Below are 17,471 nucleotides of genomic sequence, written 5' to 3'. Positions count from 1 at the left end.
TCCACTGTAAAATATACTGCATCTTATATTTAAAAAGTGCTTTATACATGTCTGCTGAATACTAGAGCCCTTTAAGAAGTTCCTAAATATGTACTTCTATCAAATGAAAGTATTCTGAAGAGTTATGTGATTAATCAGAGCTAATTTCCATACTGATCTATTTACCATATATTGCAACAGATCTGCAGAGTACAGTGAAACAAACAAGGACTTTGGATTCTAGAATATCTGGGTTTGACTTTCACTTCTGCTACTTATCAGTCATATGACTTTGGGAAAATTACTTTTTCTCTCTGGACCTAAATTTTCACATCTGTAAAACGGAGATAATATAATCTCTACCTTTCAAGGTTACTATGAAGACTGGAAACAATATACAAAATATATAAAAGCATCAAGCACAGTACCAAGCATGTGGTTTGCTTCCAATATACGGCAGTTACATTATGATGGTCTTGCTCTTAGACACTAGGGTTTTTAGTTTCTCCCTGGTACCTGTGAGAACTGAATGCACATCATCACCATTTAGGATCATCCTAGATTGGGCTCATAAACTATTTCTGCCAAGCAATGATTTTAGGAGCTTCGCTCCTCACAGTAGGTGTGGTCTGTAAACAGTCTACTATCTTAAAACCAAGAGGGGAACATCTGGGCCTATGCCATCACACTGCCCAGACTAGGCTTCTGTACTTGCTCATCACTCACTCCAGTTACTTGCTAGAATAGAGCCTAGAGGCCTGATGGTCCCCGCATTTCTGGGGACTTATCTTGCTTCCATTCTCCCAGCATCTGGTCCAATGCCCTACCTTCATCAGCCTCAATCTGGATGAATATTTACAAAATGACAAATGCAGCACTTACATATCTGACATCAAGAACCAAGAGTGCCCAATAATCTCCACTGGCTTATATGGCATCCCAATCTCCACCTCCATGAATCAACATCAGGCTAGATGGAATCTGAACTCACTATGTCCCCACAAATGACACGATCTGGACTGCTGGAAGAACAGAGTTCATCTAAATCAATGTGAAGATCCCTCTTATGAGTTTAATTCTACAAATTTGCATATATTTATTCTCTTCTTAGACCTCCCTAGCAGCTATCCACCCAACAGCAAAATATTAAGTGTGCAGAATCAAGGAAACGTTAGTGTGCTTCTGCTTCAAGATATTTCAGCCATCCCAGGAGACTTGAAAAAGTAGTGGTAATAGGAGAGATGAAGGAAAAATGAGCAGGTTTGACTAGTAATCTACCTCATCATTTTTAAGAAGAGATGAGTTTATTATCCCAAAAGCAAATGTACCTGATTTTTAAAATTAGCTCTACTTTCACTAATCAATACAATCATAAGTAACGAATCAAAATTGGATAATGAAAGTAACTTAATTCCCACAGAGCAGCCATCAAGTAACATGGCAAATTATACTCACTCTCCCAGGAACCAAAGGGATAGTAGCTTCAGCCTTGGTCCTCTCCGCTTCATCATAACTGGGCAGTGTTGTAGCTACATTGTAAGATGGGGGCTTTGGAAACCCAGACTCATCCTTGTAGTCAAAATATGCTGCAGAATTTTAACAGTCACAATTTTTTGATGATTAGCTGAATTGAAATAAAAGGAGTTCCACTAACTCTAGCAGACAAAACCCAGCCATTCCCTTAAGAGTACATATATAACAATTGAACCAAAAGACATTCTTAGATGAATGTAAGAAACTGGGGGTGATTTTTAAATGTATCCACTTCTCAATTATTTAAAATCCAGACTTGCTTTGTAACCTTTCTTGCAACTGCTTCTGAGGCTTTTTTTTTTTAAACTGTAATGTCAAAGCACAGAGTGTTTTTAAGGATTCCGTGATCACCTTGCCCTGTTACCTACCTGCGCTCTCTGCAGAAATGCTGCTGTAAGGTGGAGGAGCATCACCTGCAGCCTGTTCAGGTTCTCCAGACTCTTCTTCATTCTGCAACTAAATAAAAATTTCATATTTTAATGTAAGCATAAAGCCAATTAGAAAGATAAGAACCCAAAAACTGAAATAAATAGCCTTTCTCGAAAGCTATTTGGCAATGTATTTTGAAAGCCTTGAAATGCACAGATCCTTTAAGAAAAGTATTCTACTCCCAGGAAGTTATTCTATGGAAATATTCAAAGAGGCAAAATGGGTACATATAAGTGTCGTGTCAGCAAAAATTAGAAACAACCTAAATTACAATCATAGGAGACAAATAAATTATAGTACATCACACAAAGGACTACTAAATGGCCATTAAAAATTAAATTTTGCCATCCTGGCCAACATGGCAAAACCCAATCTCTACTAAAAATACAAAAATTAGCCAGGCATGGTGGCACACTCCTGTAGTCCCAGCTGCTCAGGAGGCTGAGGCACAAGAATCGTTTTAACCCGGGAGGCGGAGGTTGCAGTGAGCTGAGATGGTGCCACTGCACTCCAGCCTGGGCAACAGAGGGAAACTCTGTGTCAAAAAAAATATACATTAAATTTCAGCCAGGCATGGTGGCTCACACCTGTAATCCTAGCACTCTGGGAGGCCTAGGTGGGTGGGATCGCTTGAGATTAGGAGAGCTTAGGAGTTTAAAACTAGCCTGGGCAACATGGCAAAACAAACCCTGTCTCTACAAAAAATACAAAAATTACCCGGGAGTGGTGGCATGCACCTGTGGTTCTAGCTACTCAGGAGGCTGAGGCAGCAGGATGGCTTGAACCCAGGAGGTTGTGGCTGCAGCGAGCTAAGATTGTGCCACTGCCCTCCAGCCTGGGGCATGAGCGAGACCATGTCTTTAAAAAAAAAAAAATTAAATTTCATTACTCAAATAGATATTTACGGTGTACTATTATTACATGAAAAAAGCTAAATTTGCCAAACAATATGCATCATATAATCCTTTTTAAAAAGGCAGACATATAATGGAAAGGAGGCCTAGAATGAGACATTTACAGTTCAACACTGTTATTTCTAGGTAATAGGAGTACAGAGGAATTTTTCCTTTTTGTTGTGTATCTGCATGTTCAAATATTTTGTAGTGAATATTTATCACTTGCATTTTTTTTTTTTTTTTTTTGGAGAGACAGGATCTCACTCTTGTTGTCCAGGCAGGAGTGCGGTGGCACAATTATGGCACACTGCGACCCTGGCTAACTTTTTTTAAAATTTATTTTTTGTAGAGATGGGGTCTTCCTGTGTTGCCCAGACTGGTTTACAACTCCTGGCCTCAAGTGATGTATACTTTTTTAAAGTTAGAAAAATAATCTGTTAAGACAAAAGACAAATCACAGACAAACCATGTTACCATTATATTCCATATGCACACTAAATTAAATCTTAAATAATTGAGACATTTATGAAAACATAAAATTCTCCCTAGTTCTACATATATCTGTCAATAGATATCCCTTTTCCCTATCTCAGCAACTTTTCTGCCAGTCAAATCTTCAATTTTTTAAAATAACTCGCACTGAAAGTGTCTGCTGTTGCTGGTCTGTATAGTCTACACAAGTCATCTTCATAGAATAAAGACATTTCATTTGGTTTTTCCAGTCCAGTGTGACAATGAACTATATTAATTTAAAACATGAGTTGGCTGGGACTAGGAGTCAATCTGAAAATTAATAACAGAATATTTAGTGATATAACTGACGTAGGGGTCTGGTCCTGGCTTCAGTATCATCAGGATATACAGAGCCAACTGACATACTTGTAAAATACATACCACCTCTAAACCATACTGCTACAAAGAACTCTATCTTGAATTGAGACAGAAAAACAGAGAGGCTGAGGTGTACTAACATGAAGTAGAGCTCCATAATCCATTAAATTTTCTTTCTTTTTTTTTTTTTTTTTTTTGAGATGGAGTTTCGCTTTTGTTGCCCAGGCTGGAGAGCAATGGTGGGATCTCGGCTCACTGAAACCTCCACCTCCCAGGTTCAAGCAATTCTGTTGCCTCAGACTCCAAGTAGCTGGGACTACAGGTGTGTGCCACCAGACCTGGCTAATTTTTGTATTTTTAGTAGACGTGGGCCAGGCTCGTCTCAAACTCCCGACCTCAGGTGATCTGCCTGCCTTAGCCTCCCAAAGTGCTGGAATTACAGGCGTGAGCCATTGTGCCCGGCCACAATCCATTAAATTTTAACTGATCATCTCAATCTCCACTCACTATGCTGTTCAAAACCAGATGTCAATAAATTTTTCTGACTAATACTACAAAAGCTTCAATTTCAAATGAATTCTTGTGTCAAATTCTCATCAGCATCTACCATCTGGGTACATTTTTTCGAATCCTAGTAATCTAATGTTAAACTTAAGGTACTCCCAAAATAGCTGTATTATAACCTAAGATAATTTTTCCTTTTAAACAAAGACATGTGGCCAAAATAGGTGCAGTAAAGCCAAATGCTCCTGGGACACTGAACTAGGAATTACTTAAATAGAGTTCTTGGGACCATGGTTCACCTAAAATACTGGTTTTAACATTATTTGAAGCTCTTGGCAAGGTATTCTTAGCCTCCTCACACCTAACCACTCTTGTGCTGTGGGAAGGTCACCAAAAGAAGCAGAAGAGTCAGCAGCAAGAACAAAGGTAAATACAGACTTTTCGAATATGTTCCCTTAATATACTGTAGCCAGTAATGAACTTCATTTAAACCTAGCTTGGTTTATACTTAACCCGTTTTATATTTCCTGAGCTTGGTGTCAAAGTAATCACGTTACCCCTGCATAATTTAGGTCTCAGAAAGGAAGCATGACAATTCTAAGAAATACAGAAATCCAAAGAACAAAGAGGTTAAGAGGTCTTCTATGACAATATTTATAAGATAGGCTGCCTGTCTCCTGGCAACTTGGAAATGTTAAATTTGATCATCCCCCACCATAGTAAAAGATGACAGTGCAAATAAATTCCAGCTTTCTTAGAACCACCAATTTTCACTTTGGTAAGGAAAAAAACACTTCCAGGTGAAGAGTTTACTCCATTAAAATTCACTACTTTAGAATAGTGTACTTTTTTCAATTGAAAAATAAAAACAATTTAAAACACCATTATGACTATGGTATAATCCCAAGACCTCACTGTACAGGCTTCTCACTCTGGCTTATTTCTATAATGCTGGTGATAAGATTAGGCTCCATCAAGAAAGCTGTTTAAAACAAAACACTGCAATGTAGGGGGATCGGGGAGAGAGGCAATCACCTTCAAAAAGAGTAAGCACTTAGTGCCTGCCATCTGCATGCATAATAACTTGCTGAACAATGGAATCCTTAAATATACATCTTTTTACACTTCAGGGGCAACAAGTCAGGCATTTACTAACAAGTGGAGGAATCATGTGCGCTAGAACTAGAGTGTGCTATAAAATTGATTACTTGGTTCCAAAATTTATTTTTAAGATTCCCCTTTTCCGCCCCTGGGAACCCTTCTGTGCAGCCTCCCTGCCATGTCCCTGGAGCTCAGGGATCTTCGGGCTCTTTCCTGACACTTTCTGAAAGAATACGTGGCATTGTCACGTTGGGGTTAGAGTTGGAAAGATGCTCAGTCTCTTCCATCAACTGGGTCAGTGGAAGCCCGAGTCCAATTTAACTGTCACAGAATCTGGGTTGTAGGGGATACTCAGAGAGACAGATCTGAAAACTGGGACAGATCTGGGAACTTCTGCTCTCAGTGCACAGAGATGTTGGGCAAGGGTAGGGGGGATATCCTTTGAGTGACTGTGATAGATAATAAATAGCTGTTGGACACTGGATTTTTTTTCCTGTCATACAATTTCTGTTAAAATTCTGATCAATTTTACTAAACTTCAAATATGATTTATTTTTTTTAATTTTTATTTTTTTGAGACAGAATCTCACTCTGTCACCCAGGCTGGAGTGCAGTGGTACCATCTTGGTTCAATGCAACCTCTGCCTCCTAGGTTCAAGTGATTCTTCCGCCTCAGCCTCCCAAGTAGTTGGGATTACAGGCATGCACCACCATACCTGGCTAATTTTTGTATTTTTAGTAGAGATGGGGTTGTGCCATGTTGGCCAGGTTGGTACCAAACTCCTGACCTCAAGTGATCCACCTGCCTCAGCCTCCCAAAGCGCTGGGATTATAGGCGTGAGCCACCACACCTGGCTGAAATATGATTTAAATGGCATTTTTTCCAAATACAGCTATACAATTACCTACACAGGCCACACAAAGTAGAGTTTAATACAGAACTACCTATAACTACCTATGCCTCCATCACTAAGAAATAAATAATCCAATCACCTGAGAATTCAGATGACCTTTCACTTTCTCACACCCAGAGTATGCCCTTACTCTTTTCCCGATTACCTTTGCTCCCCTCTATGTGCTGAGCAGACTAGAATGGCTCCCCAGAAGAACCCTAAAACTCTTCCTACTTCAGATATGTCACAATCTGCCATGGTGCCTTTGGCCTTGATGACCTTCAATTTTAAAAAAACATTTATTTACAAATAGGTGCTACTAAGGTTTTGTTCTCAAGTCACACCTGTAATCCCAGCACTTTGGGAGGCTGAGGTGGGCGGATCACTTGAGGTCAGGAGTTTGAGACCAGCCTGGCCAACATGGTAAAACCTCGTCTCTACTAAAAATACAAAAATCAACCAGGTGTGGTGGCGTGCACCTGTAGTCCCAACTACTCGGGAGGCTTAGGCACGAGAATCGCTTGATCCTGGGAGGTGGAGGTTACAGTAAGCTGAGATCAAGCCACTGCACTTCAGCCTGGGCGACACAGTGAGATTCTGTCTCAAAAATAAATAAATAAATAAAATAAAATAGAGGGGTTTTTTTCCCTCCTTATCACCTTCCTCTGTATCTAGGTCCTATTGTTATTAAAAATAAATGTGACATTTTTATGAATCTCCAACACAGAAATCATATATAGTTCTAATTCTAATAGAAACAAACTTGAATTTAACAAGTTTAAGACATTATACCCTACAGATTTAAACTATTATTTGAGTTCCCAATCAGCAAGAAAGCTTCACCACCGCCCTCCTCACTAAGCAGTTCTAAAATGAGTTGTTTTTAAGCAATAGCAGAGCTGGGGGTAGGATTAGGGCTAAGCAAGGGGCAACATTTATAACTGTAGCAAATGGCAGGACCTAAAGGCACTTAAAAGTCATTCTTGGATTATCTATATTTACTAAGAATGAGAGAACAACAAAAAACCCTACACTAAACAAAACTCATAAATCCTTATATATGAGAAAAGGTATCAACATACACCTCAGAATTCATACAAACAAACAAACAAAGCACGTGAAAAATAATGCTGAAGTATCCAGTAAGTCCATAAAGTTGCAAGTATTTTCACTACTTAATTTTTTCTTGGTTTGGTCGTATTTAAACAGCAAGAAAATTCTTGTAAGTTTCAAGTCCCTTCTTTAAGTTATTAAAAATAAATATCAGAAAATTCTGGATCAATGCTTGAACTCTAGCTTTGAATGTTATTTACTACTTCTATCTTAGAGTTAATTGCTAAAACTTTTACCTTAAAACGCAATTTTTAAAGCTCTCATTACCAACCCACTACTTCTGCATAGTCCCTAAATCCTACCAAAACAAGGCAGTATAATTACAAAAAGTAAACAAGCACATTTCTTTTGGTAAACAGCTGAGTATGCCATTTTACTGCTGTTCAGAAATAATCATTAAGTTTGTGTGGCCTGTACATTTACTTTATATATTGTAAATATAAACTCTGTTATTCTAACATCACCAAATTATTTACATTCAAGAAAAATTCTCTAATTGTTATTAATTAGGGGAAGATATTTTAAATAATTCTGACAAGATAAGAGAGACTAAACAATAAAAAGGCAACCCAATTATAAAATGGGCAAATGATTTGAATAGACATTTCTCCAAAGAAGATATACAAAAGGCCAGTAGACACAAAATGCTCAACATCATTAAGTCAGCAGGAAAACGCAAATCAAAACCAAGACTCAATACCACTTCATGCTTACTAGGATGGCTATAATAAAAAAGACAGACAATAACAAGTGCTGAGTATGTGGAGAAACGGGAACTCTAATACACTGCTGGTGGGAATGTAAAATGGTGCAGCTGCTGTGGAAAAGTTTGGCAGTTCCTCAAAATAAGTTAAACATAGGCTGAAAACACAGTGGCTCAGCCTGCAATCCCAGCACTTTGGGAGGCTGAGGCAGGAGGATCACTTGAGGCCAGGAGTCTGAGACCAGCCTGGGCAACACAGCAAGACCCTGTCTCTACTAAAAATTTAAAAATTAGCCAGGCATGGCGGCACACCTGTGATCCAGCTACTCAAGACACTGAGACAGGAGGATCACTTTAGCCAAGGAGTTCAAGGCTGCAGTGAGTCCAGTCCAGTCTGTTGCTCAGTCTGAGCAACAGAGTGAGATCCTGTCTCAAACAAAAACAACAACACAGATTTATATTAACATCAAACAATTCCACTCCAAGGTATATACCCAAGAGAACTGAAAACAAGTTCATGCAAAAACTGGTACATGAATCTTCACAGTAGCATTATCCATAATAGCCAACAATGTTCATCAACTTACGAAGGGATCGACAAAATGTGGCTTATCTGTACAATGAAATATTATTCATCCAGAAAAAATGAGATACTGACACATGCTGAAACATGGATGAACCTTAAAAACATTATAGTACAAGAGGCCGGGTGTGGGTAATCCCAGCACTTTGGGAGGCCAAGGCAGGCAGATCACGAGGTTAGGAGATCGAGACCATCCTGGCTAACAAGGTGAAACCCCAGGTCTACTAAAAATACAAAAAAATTAGCCGGGCATGATGGTGGGCACCTGTAGTCCCAGCTACTTGGGAGGCTGAGGCAGGAGAATGGTGTGAACCCGGGAGGTGGAGCTTGCAGTGAGCCGAGACTGCGCCACTCCACTCCCGCCTGGGCGACAGAGGCGAGACTCCGTCTCAAAAAAAAAAACAATCTTCAAGTTGCTCATGGGGAGCCAAAAAAAAGAAAAGAAAAACCCACCAAACCAATTACCAGACTTAGACCATCCTCAATATCTCCCATGGAAAAGATAAATGAAAATCCTCTTAATAGCAAAATGAAAACACATTTAAAAATCAAAATTTGCCAAAGGAAAAGCGAAGTAATCAGAATAATGTTTTTAAAAGTCAATACAATAACAGATGAAAAGAATACCCTAATTTTGCAGTAAATCCCCTCACAAAGCTAACCGTTTGTAAAGCTTTCTATTTAAAATTTTTGTGGTTATCATCACTGTTGATATGTATCAATATAACTGATGAGTACACCTTGGTTTTGAAAGAGAAAATTATTTATGTTAGAATGAGTCCTTAGAAATGAAAGCACAAATACTGTGACCTATGATCATCAATTTTACGGTTTTCTTCTGATCTTCCTATTCTTTACGTAGGTCCAAGTAACAAGTGAAGGCATGCCATCCAAAGAGAAAGGCAAGGAACTAGCAGAAATCAACCCTCATCCCTGAAGGCACTAATTAGCCAACCATGGCTATGGTAGTAGCACTGCAAGGTTTTGGGGTGGCACCAGAAAATTATCATCAACCTGCCAACCCCTGGGATCTGTGTCTGACATCCAAATATTTCTAGTACTGATGGCTCCACCAAGATATTATCAAGCAAATAATCCTCTGTTTTCTGGCACCCAGCTTGAGGAAAACCTACAGCCAAGAGCCTTTGAGGTTAACGGTAGGCCCTTGATGGGTCATGATCTTACAAAGACTACGGAAATAAGGAGCGACAATTGTTCAATATTTCCAAATAGTTAATAGCAAGTTTAGCTGCTCATGAACATATAGCATTTTAAATTAAGAAGTAGCATCTACACTATTTATAACCAGTCCATATCCTCAGTAATGTGAGTTCTTTTTCTCCACTTCTTGGTTCCATAAGAAAATTCAGGCTTAGCTCAGAGCTCCAGGGCCCATTTGAGAAGGATTTAAAGCCCTAGAGAAAGACAAGTTGAAAAGGAGACTACGCACCTGGCTCCCTGACTTTGACAGAATAGCAGGAACTGGTCATCTTTTGTTTACAGAGTAAACAATACTAAAAATAGTGGCTGTATCAGACTCATTTTAAAATAATTTATATAAAATCTAGCCCATAATTTAAATGCAAAGGTGGTAAATACATTCTGTTTTAACCCCTCAAGACCCCGTATATAGATTTCATCTAAGATACGTTAAAGCTCTAAAGTAGAAACATGGAAGCACAAACAAGCTCCTAATTATTTGTCATTTAAAACGATACATTAAGCAGCTCCTTCCAAAGGGGAAAAAAAAGTCACAACAGACCATGGACTACAACTGGCATCTATTCAAGAATTATTTTATGGCTGGACATGGTGGATCACACCTGTAATCCCAGCACTTTGGGAGGCTGAGGTGGAAGGACTGCTTGAGCCCAGGAGTTCAAGACCAGCCTGGGCAACATAGCAAGACCCTGCCTCTTAAAAAAAAATAATTCTTTTAGATTTCAAGAACAATTTTAAAAATCACTTGTTTGGGCCAGGCACAGTGGCTCATGCCTGTAATACCAGCACTTTGGGAGGCCAAGGTGGGAGGATCACTTGAGGTCAGGGGTTTGAGACCAGCCTGGCCAACATGGTGAAACCCCATCTCTACTAAAAATAGAAAAATTAGCTGGGTGTGGTGGCATGCCCCTGTAGTCCCAGCTACTTGGGAGGCTGAGGCACGAGAATCACTTCAACCTGGGAGGTAGAGGTTGCAGTGAGCCGAGATTACCCCACTGCACTCCAGCCTGGGCAACAGAGCGAGACTCTGCCTAAAACACAAAACAAAACCAAAACACACACACAAGAACTCTACTATTCATTCAGAAGACACCATTAAGAAAGTGAAAAGAAAATCCAAAGAGTGGGAGGATATATTTTTCAGACAATGGACTTATATCCAAAATATATAAAGAACTTCTTAAAATCAATAAGAAAGCCATTCAATAAAAAAAGGGACAAGACTTGAATAGACATTTCACAAAAAAAGATATCTAAATGGCCAATAAACTTACAAAAAGGTGCTCTATTTCATTAGTCATTATAGAAATGAAAATTAAAACCACAGATGATGACCAAAATAAAATACAGAAAATACCAAATGTTGTTGAGAATATATAATAACCAGAACTCTCACACTACACTACTGATGGGAGTATAAACCTGTACAACTACTTTAGAAAACTGTTTGCCAATATCAACAAAAAATGAATTTACACGTATTCAGCAATTCCACTCCTAGTTATATGTCCAACAGAAACATTTACATATGATACCAAAAGACACATAAGGAGGGAAAAAGCAACGGTATTCATAAAACTGGAAATTACTCAAATGCCTATCTACAGTAGAATAGGTAAATAAATTGTGGTATTTTCACATAATGAGACAGCAGTGTGCATGAATAAACTGTAACCCACATGGGTAAATTTTGCAACATCATGTTGAGCAAAAGAAGCCAGACTCAAAACAGTATTTACTGTATGATTAGATTCATATAAAGATTTTTTTAAAGAATAGGCAAACTAAACATACCAGTGAGCATGCCCTGGGAGGAGAGTGACTGGAAAGGCACTGAAGGGATCTTTTGGAGTGCTGGTAATGCTGTTTCTGGATTTAAGTACTAGTTAGCTGTGCATGTTCAGTTTGTGAAAATTCATTGAGCTGCACATTTATGATTGTACATGTTTTTATACATAAATCATACTTCACTAACAATTCAGAAATGGGAGAAGAAAAAGACTGTATGAGGATAGTGATGCAGACTGTGAGCCCTCTGTGGACTGAGACCTTTGCATGGTTTATCACAGCATTCACCCCAGCACTTACCAGTGAGTGGCACAGCATGGATACATTAGTGAGTGTTGGCCAAAACAGGCATGGAGGCAGATTTCTAACAGGAACTTACCTGAAGAAACAGCAGCTAATCTTAATACCATTCTAACTTACCAGTTTGCATCTATGAAAAGTATTCATATTACTTTACAAATCTCCAAATAAATTCACAGGCTATGCATGTAGCCATACACAGATGACTGCTATAACTGTAGAGAGGACAGTGATGATGGTTTCAGGAGAGGAGAACAGCAGGTATGGTATCCCCATCAGTACTCAGCACAAGGAGTGCATTTTAAACACGGAAGAATTGAGGAGAAACATGGCCTTACAAAGCAACTAAGGCAAAAGCAGCTCTCTCCTACTGACTGGTCTAAAAGAATACGTGTGAAACAAACAAACTTTCAAAAAAGATTGCTATGATTTGGATGGCAGTCACAGGTCTCTGATTTATTATTGTTATTTTGCACAAGGTATATCTATACTATGTATTCCTTTCATATGTATCCATAATTTCACAATAAAAATGAAAAGAATAGTATGGCTCTATAGTTACCAATTTTAAAAAGAAATAACAGAAAAGAAACACAAAGGAGAAACAGACATCTCCAACCTTTATCTCTTTAGAAATGAGAAATGTTTAACATTTAGTATTCAACCTACAGCACTTAGCATTAAGTGCTCAGGTGCTCAATTAAAGTTTGTGTTATATATGAAGGAAAACTTATCTTGATCACAATGTAATTCCTACAGTATTGTTTCTTCTAAAAACAACCAATTGGTATATCCCAAGAATGGAATATTCCACATTGAAAAGACAGTGAAATCAAATGTAGACACTGAAAGACAGTGACAGAGCCATGCGTAGAACCCAGCCTTGCATGTTGACTGCAGCCTGCTCAGCTCTGATAGTGAGAAGTTCCAAAAGCTATGCTTGCTCATTAGCCTGGAGTAGAGCATACTCAGGTAGACATTATGGGTGGGAAAAGGTATTCTATTCAGGAGAGTCCACCTTGATTCAGGCCTGGTCATGAGGTCCCCTCTTCCTGCAAGAACAAAGAAAGCCAAAAAGTAGGTGCATCAAGCATTTAATACCTTTCCTGTTACACTATCATCACAGAATGTTTCATTCTGCAAGTATTCAACTGCTAGGTTAATTTAACAACTCTCATTAAATGTGTCACGCCACAACTGATGTGGGGTCTGGGGACAGAACAGTGACATGGCTGGTGTTTTTGGCCTCACTAAGTCTGCAAGTTTAGCAAATGAAACACAAAGAATTACAATTACTGTATAATGTCCAATTAAAGATTAGACAGTTGCCTCTTATTCCTCCTGAAACCCTCTTAAATATAAATGTGAGTAAAATGTTGCTTGTTTAAAGGCAAAAACACTTACAAGCAACAGGAAAGGAAGCAGCAATAAATTTCTGAAAGCTAGAAGCAGGATGACAAGTGGTAACTGACTCAGCAGACCCAAGAAAGCTAAATCCTAAACCAGAAAGCCAAAAAACAACCTGTTTTGTATCCCCCAAAAGCTCAAGAACTGGTGGCACCAGGTACTGGTAGAAGTACAAGTGAAAATGAGATTTATAAACAGACGAGACTGGGCATGTTCGGAGTGGTATGGCTGTAGACGAGATTTATAAACAGAAAGAAAGTTTGGGCCGGGTGCAGTGGCTCATGCCTGTAATCCCAGCACTTTGGGAGGCTGAGGTGGGCAGATCGCCTGAGGTCAGGAGTTTGAGACCAGCCTGACCAACATAGTGAAACCCCATCTCTACTAAAAATACAAGAATTACCTGGGCATTGTGGTGCGTGCCTGTAATCCCAACTACTCGGGAGGCTGAGGCAGGAGAATTGCTTCAACCCGGGAGGCAGAGATTGCAGTGAGCTGAGATGGCACCACTGCACTCCAGCCTGGACAACAGAGCGAGACTCTGTCTCAAAAATAATAATAATAATAATTTGACAACAAGTAGCTAAATCAACACTGAATTCTATAGAGAAAGGACTGTGATGATTAAAGGGACTTGGGTTTTATCTGTAGCGCTTTCAATTTTTATAGGATTGTATTCATTGTTAATCAAAATTTAACAATAAGTCTAAGATGAATTTGGTAATAGATATATGAGTGTTATGTTATACTATTCTTGCAACCTTCTCTAAGTTTAAAATTATTTCTAAATAAAATTTTCTTTAAAGGTACTTTAAAAAGAAAGCAAACATGATCACTAGCAGAAAGTTTGGAAAATAAAGAAAAATCAGTCCTACCATTTTTCTTAAAATGTGTTGTTTAAAAAGAAAAAAATAAGACACTATGCATTTGTGAAAATTTATAGAACTTGATAGCACAAAGAAAGAATCTTAAGGTATGCAAATTTTAAAAATCCACTTAGGTGGCTGGAGGATGTATGCAAAATGTGACAAAACAAGATAACTGTATTATAAATGTTTGAAACAACCTCACTCAAGTGGGTGGAGGAAAAGGTGCTGACCTAAGTAACATTTGGAAATAAGTAGAGTTTTTAAGACTAAAGGCAAAGGAACTATACATATGCTTTGTCCTGTAGTGGTTGTAATACTATTTCCCACAGGGGTGTGGGTTAATAATTCTGATACAACTTACACATGTATATCAGAACTGAAGAATGATGTAAATGGATGGTGGAAGTGAGCCAGGTTTCTCCATGTTGGAGTGGGAGTTTATAGATAAGGGGAGTAGGCTAGAGTGACCCATATGGTAACAAATTAGAGGTGGAGATATTAGTGTGAACTTATGTTTAGCTTAATATAGATAGATGGTACATACAGAAATAGTTACAGATGTGTATACCCACAGGTTAATATACAGACATATATAGTTCCTTGCTCTGTCAGCTTAGAAGGCCTAAAAGCAATGACACCCTAGTAGCAAGGAGCACAGATCTTGGTTTGTAGTACTATTTTTCAATAAAAGGAACCTAGGCTCCTTGGAAAAATGCCTGATTCTAGGATAGTGCAGGAAATATATAAGATGAGCCTAGTGCCAAAAAGTATGGAAGTGGTTAAAAAAAAATCCACAATGATGGAGGTATGCAATTTAAGCAATAAAATAAAGCAGTTATTGGATAATTGGAAGAATAAAATAAATATTTATGAGTCCATACAGATATAAATACTAAACAAATTATCAGAGAAGAGACAAATATCCCATGCAGGAAATTCCAAATAATTTATGTCAGTACTTGGCCCTCAGCGAGGTGTTACCTAACTCCCCACTCCTTATGTGTGGACCATGCATAGTGACTTCCTTCCCAAGAGTAAGTATGGAAAGTGGGGTAAAACGTATCTTTACAGAAGAGAAACCTGAGAAACACTACCTCAGCCAGGTGATCAAGGTCAATGTCAGCAATGATAAGTCATGTTGATGGTGTGCATTCTTGATATGATGTGATGAGAACAGCACTTTACCTGTGGTCTTCCCCCAAATCCACAGCCCCAGTCTAATCACGAGAAAAACATCAAACAAACCCCAATTGAGGGACATTCTACAAAGACCTGACCAATACTCCTCAAAACTGTCAAGCTCATCAAAAACAAGGAAAGTTTGAGAAACTCACAGCCAAGAAGAGCCTAAGGAGACAGGACGACTAAATGTAACATTACCACATTATATCATCCTGGATCCTGGATGGGATCCTGGAACAGAAAAAGGACATTAGGTAAAAACTTAGAAAATCTGAACAAAGTACAGACTTTAATTGATAACAATGTACTAATATTGGTTCAATAATTGTGAAAAACGTACCATACTGATATAAGGTGCTAATAGGGAAAGCTGGGCATAGGGCATATGGAAACTCTCTACTGTCTTCTCAGTGTTTCTGAAAAATTAAAAATGTTTCAGCTGGGTGTGTTGGTGTGTGCCTGTGGTCCCAGCTACTCGAGAGGCCAGTGGGGGAAGGATCGCTTGAGCCAAGGAGTTTGACGCCAGCCTGGGTAGCAACATAGCAGGAACCCATCTTAGGGGGAAAAAAGTTCCAAAAAGTAAAGTCTATTTGAAAGTATAGATTTATTTAAAAAACATTTAAAGCCAAGGAAAGGTTAAGAAGAAAGCCTGAAGATGGAGGGTTGCAGTGAGCCAAGACTATGTGGCTGCACTCCAGCCTGGGTGCAGAGTGAGGCCCTGTCTCAAAAAAAAAAAAAAAAAAAAAAAAAAGCCTGTAGAACGCACACCAAACTTGAGGAGCAGTTACAGCTCTGCAAAGAGATAGGGAGGAAAGGGAAATCAAGTTTTTCTTTAGAAAGTTACTGTTTGAATCTAGCACATGAAGAATGTATTACTATTTAATACAAAATGCTTAATTTTAAATATCACATTTAAGCATTGAATGATAAAATGAAATCGGCCGGGCGCAGTGGCTCACACCTGTAATCCCAGCACTTTGGGAGATGGAGGTGGGTGGATCATGAGGTCAAGAGATCGAGACCATCTTGGCCAACATGGTGAAACCCCCTCTACTAAAAATAGAAAAAATTAGCTGGGCGTGATAGCGGGCGCCTGTAGTCCCAGCTACTCAGGAGACTGAGGCAGGAGAATCACTTGAGCCCAGGAGGCGGAGGTTGCAGTGAGCTGAGATTTCGCCACTGCACTCCAGCCTGGCGACAGAGTGAGACTCCATCTCAAAAAAAAAAAAACAGCAAAAAAAGAAAATGAAATCATTATTAAACAGGCACCACTCCCTAAACCCTTATATCTCTATTCATAAATTGTCCAGTCTCCAGATAGACCTCCAAATTGTATTCAAGCCTTTGATTATGGTAAGTACTAATTAATATTGCTGAGATAAACTAATTTAAAAGACAAAAACAGAAAAATGGTCAAAGATTATGCTAAATTGCTCGGGGAGGGGGATAAGAAATATATTACACATATGGGCCGGGCCCGGTGGCTCATGCCTGTAATCCCAGCACTTTGGGAGGCAGAGATGGGCAGATCACTTAAGGCCAGGAGTTCGAGACCAGCCTGGGCAACGTGGTAAAACCCCATCTCTACTAAAAATACAAAACTTAGCCAGGCGTGGTGGCATGCACCTGTAACACCAGCTACTTGGGAAGCTGAGGCACGAGAATCTCTTGAACCCAGAAGGCAGAGATTGCAGTGAGCAGAGCTCTCACCACTGCACTACAGCCTAGGTGACAGAACCAGACCCTGTCTCAAAAATAAATAAATAAATAAATAAAAAAGAAGAGGAGAGAAGAGAAAAGAAAAATACATATGAAGGTAGCCTGGGCATGGTGGCTCACACCTGTAATCTCTGTAAGCCAAGGTGGGTGGATCATTTGAGGTCAGGAGTTCGAGACTAGCCTGGCCAACATGGTGAAACTCCACCTCTACTAAAAATACAAAAATTAGCCGGGCATGGTGGCGGGCACCTGTAGTCCCAGCTACTCCGGAGGCTGAGGCAGGAGAATGGCTTCAAACTGGAAGGCAGGGGTTGCAGTGTGCCAAGATTGCGCCACTGCACTCCAGCCTGGGCAACAGAGCAAGACTCTGTTGAAAGAAAGAAAGAAAGAGAGAGAGAGAGAGAGAAAGAAGGAAGGAAGGAA

At 39.2% G+C, this 17,471-nt stretch overlaps 1 protein-coding gene across 1 annotated transcript in view; it reads right to left on the bottom strand.

Annotated features, from left to right (window-relative positions):
* Positions 1-17,471, bottom strand: part of NDFIP1 (Nedd4 family interacting protein 1) — a 44,058-nt gene that overhangs the window by 18,937 nt on the left and 7,650 nt on the right. Inside the window, exons 2-3 of the mRNA XM_004042729.5 lie at positions 1,881-1,968; positions 1,435-1,565 (exon numbers count right to left, since the gene is read on the bottom strand). Of these exons, the coding sequence (XP_004042777.1) occupies positions 1,435-1,565; positions 1,881-1,968 (219 nt within the window). The remainder of the gene's footprint in view (positions 1-1,434; positions 1,566-1,880; positions 1,969-17,471) is intronic.

This window comes from Gorilla gorilla, chromosome 4 (assembly GCF_029281585.2).
Source record: "Gorilla gorilla gorilla isolate KB3781 chromosome 4, NHGRI_mGorGor1-v2.1_pri, whole genome shotgun sequence".
Classification (NCBI taxonomy): Eukaryota; Metazoa; Chordata; class Mammalia; order Primates; family Hominidae; genus Gorilla; species Gorilla gorilla.
Note: the sequence above shows the minus strand (reverse complement) of the source record. Positions and strands in the feature narration are given on the sequence as shown.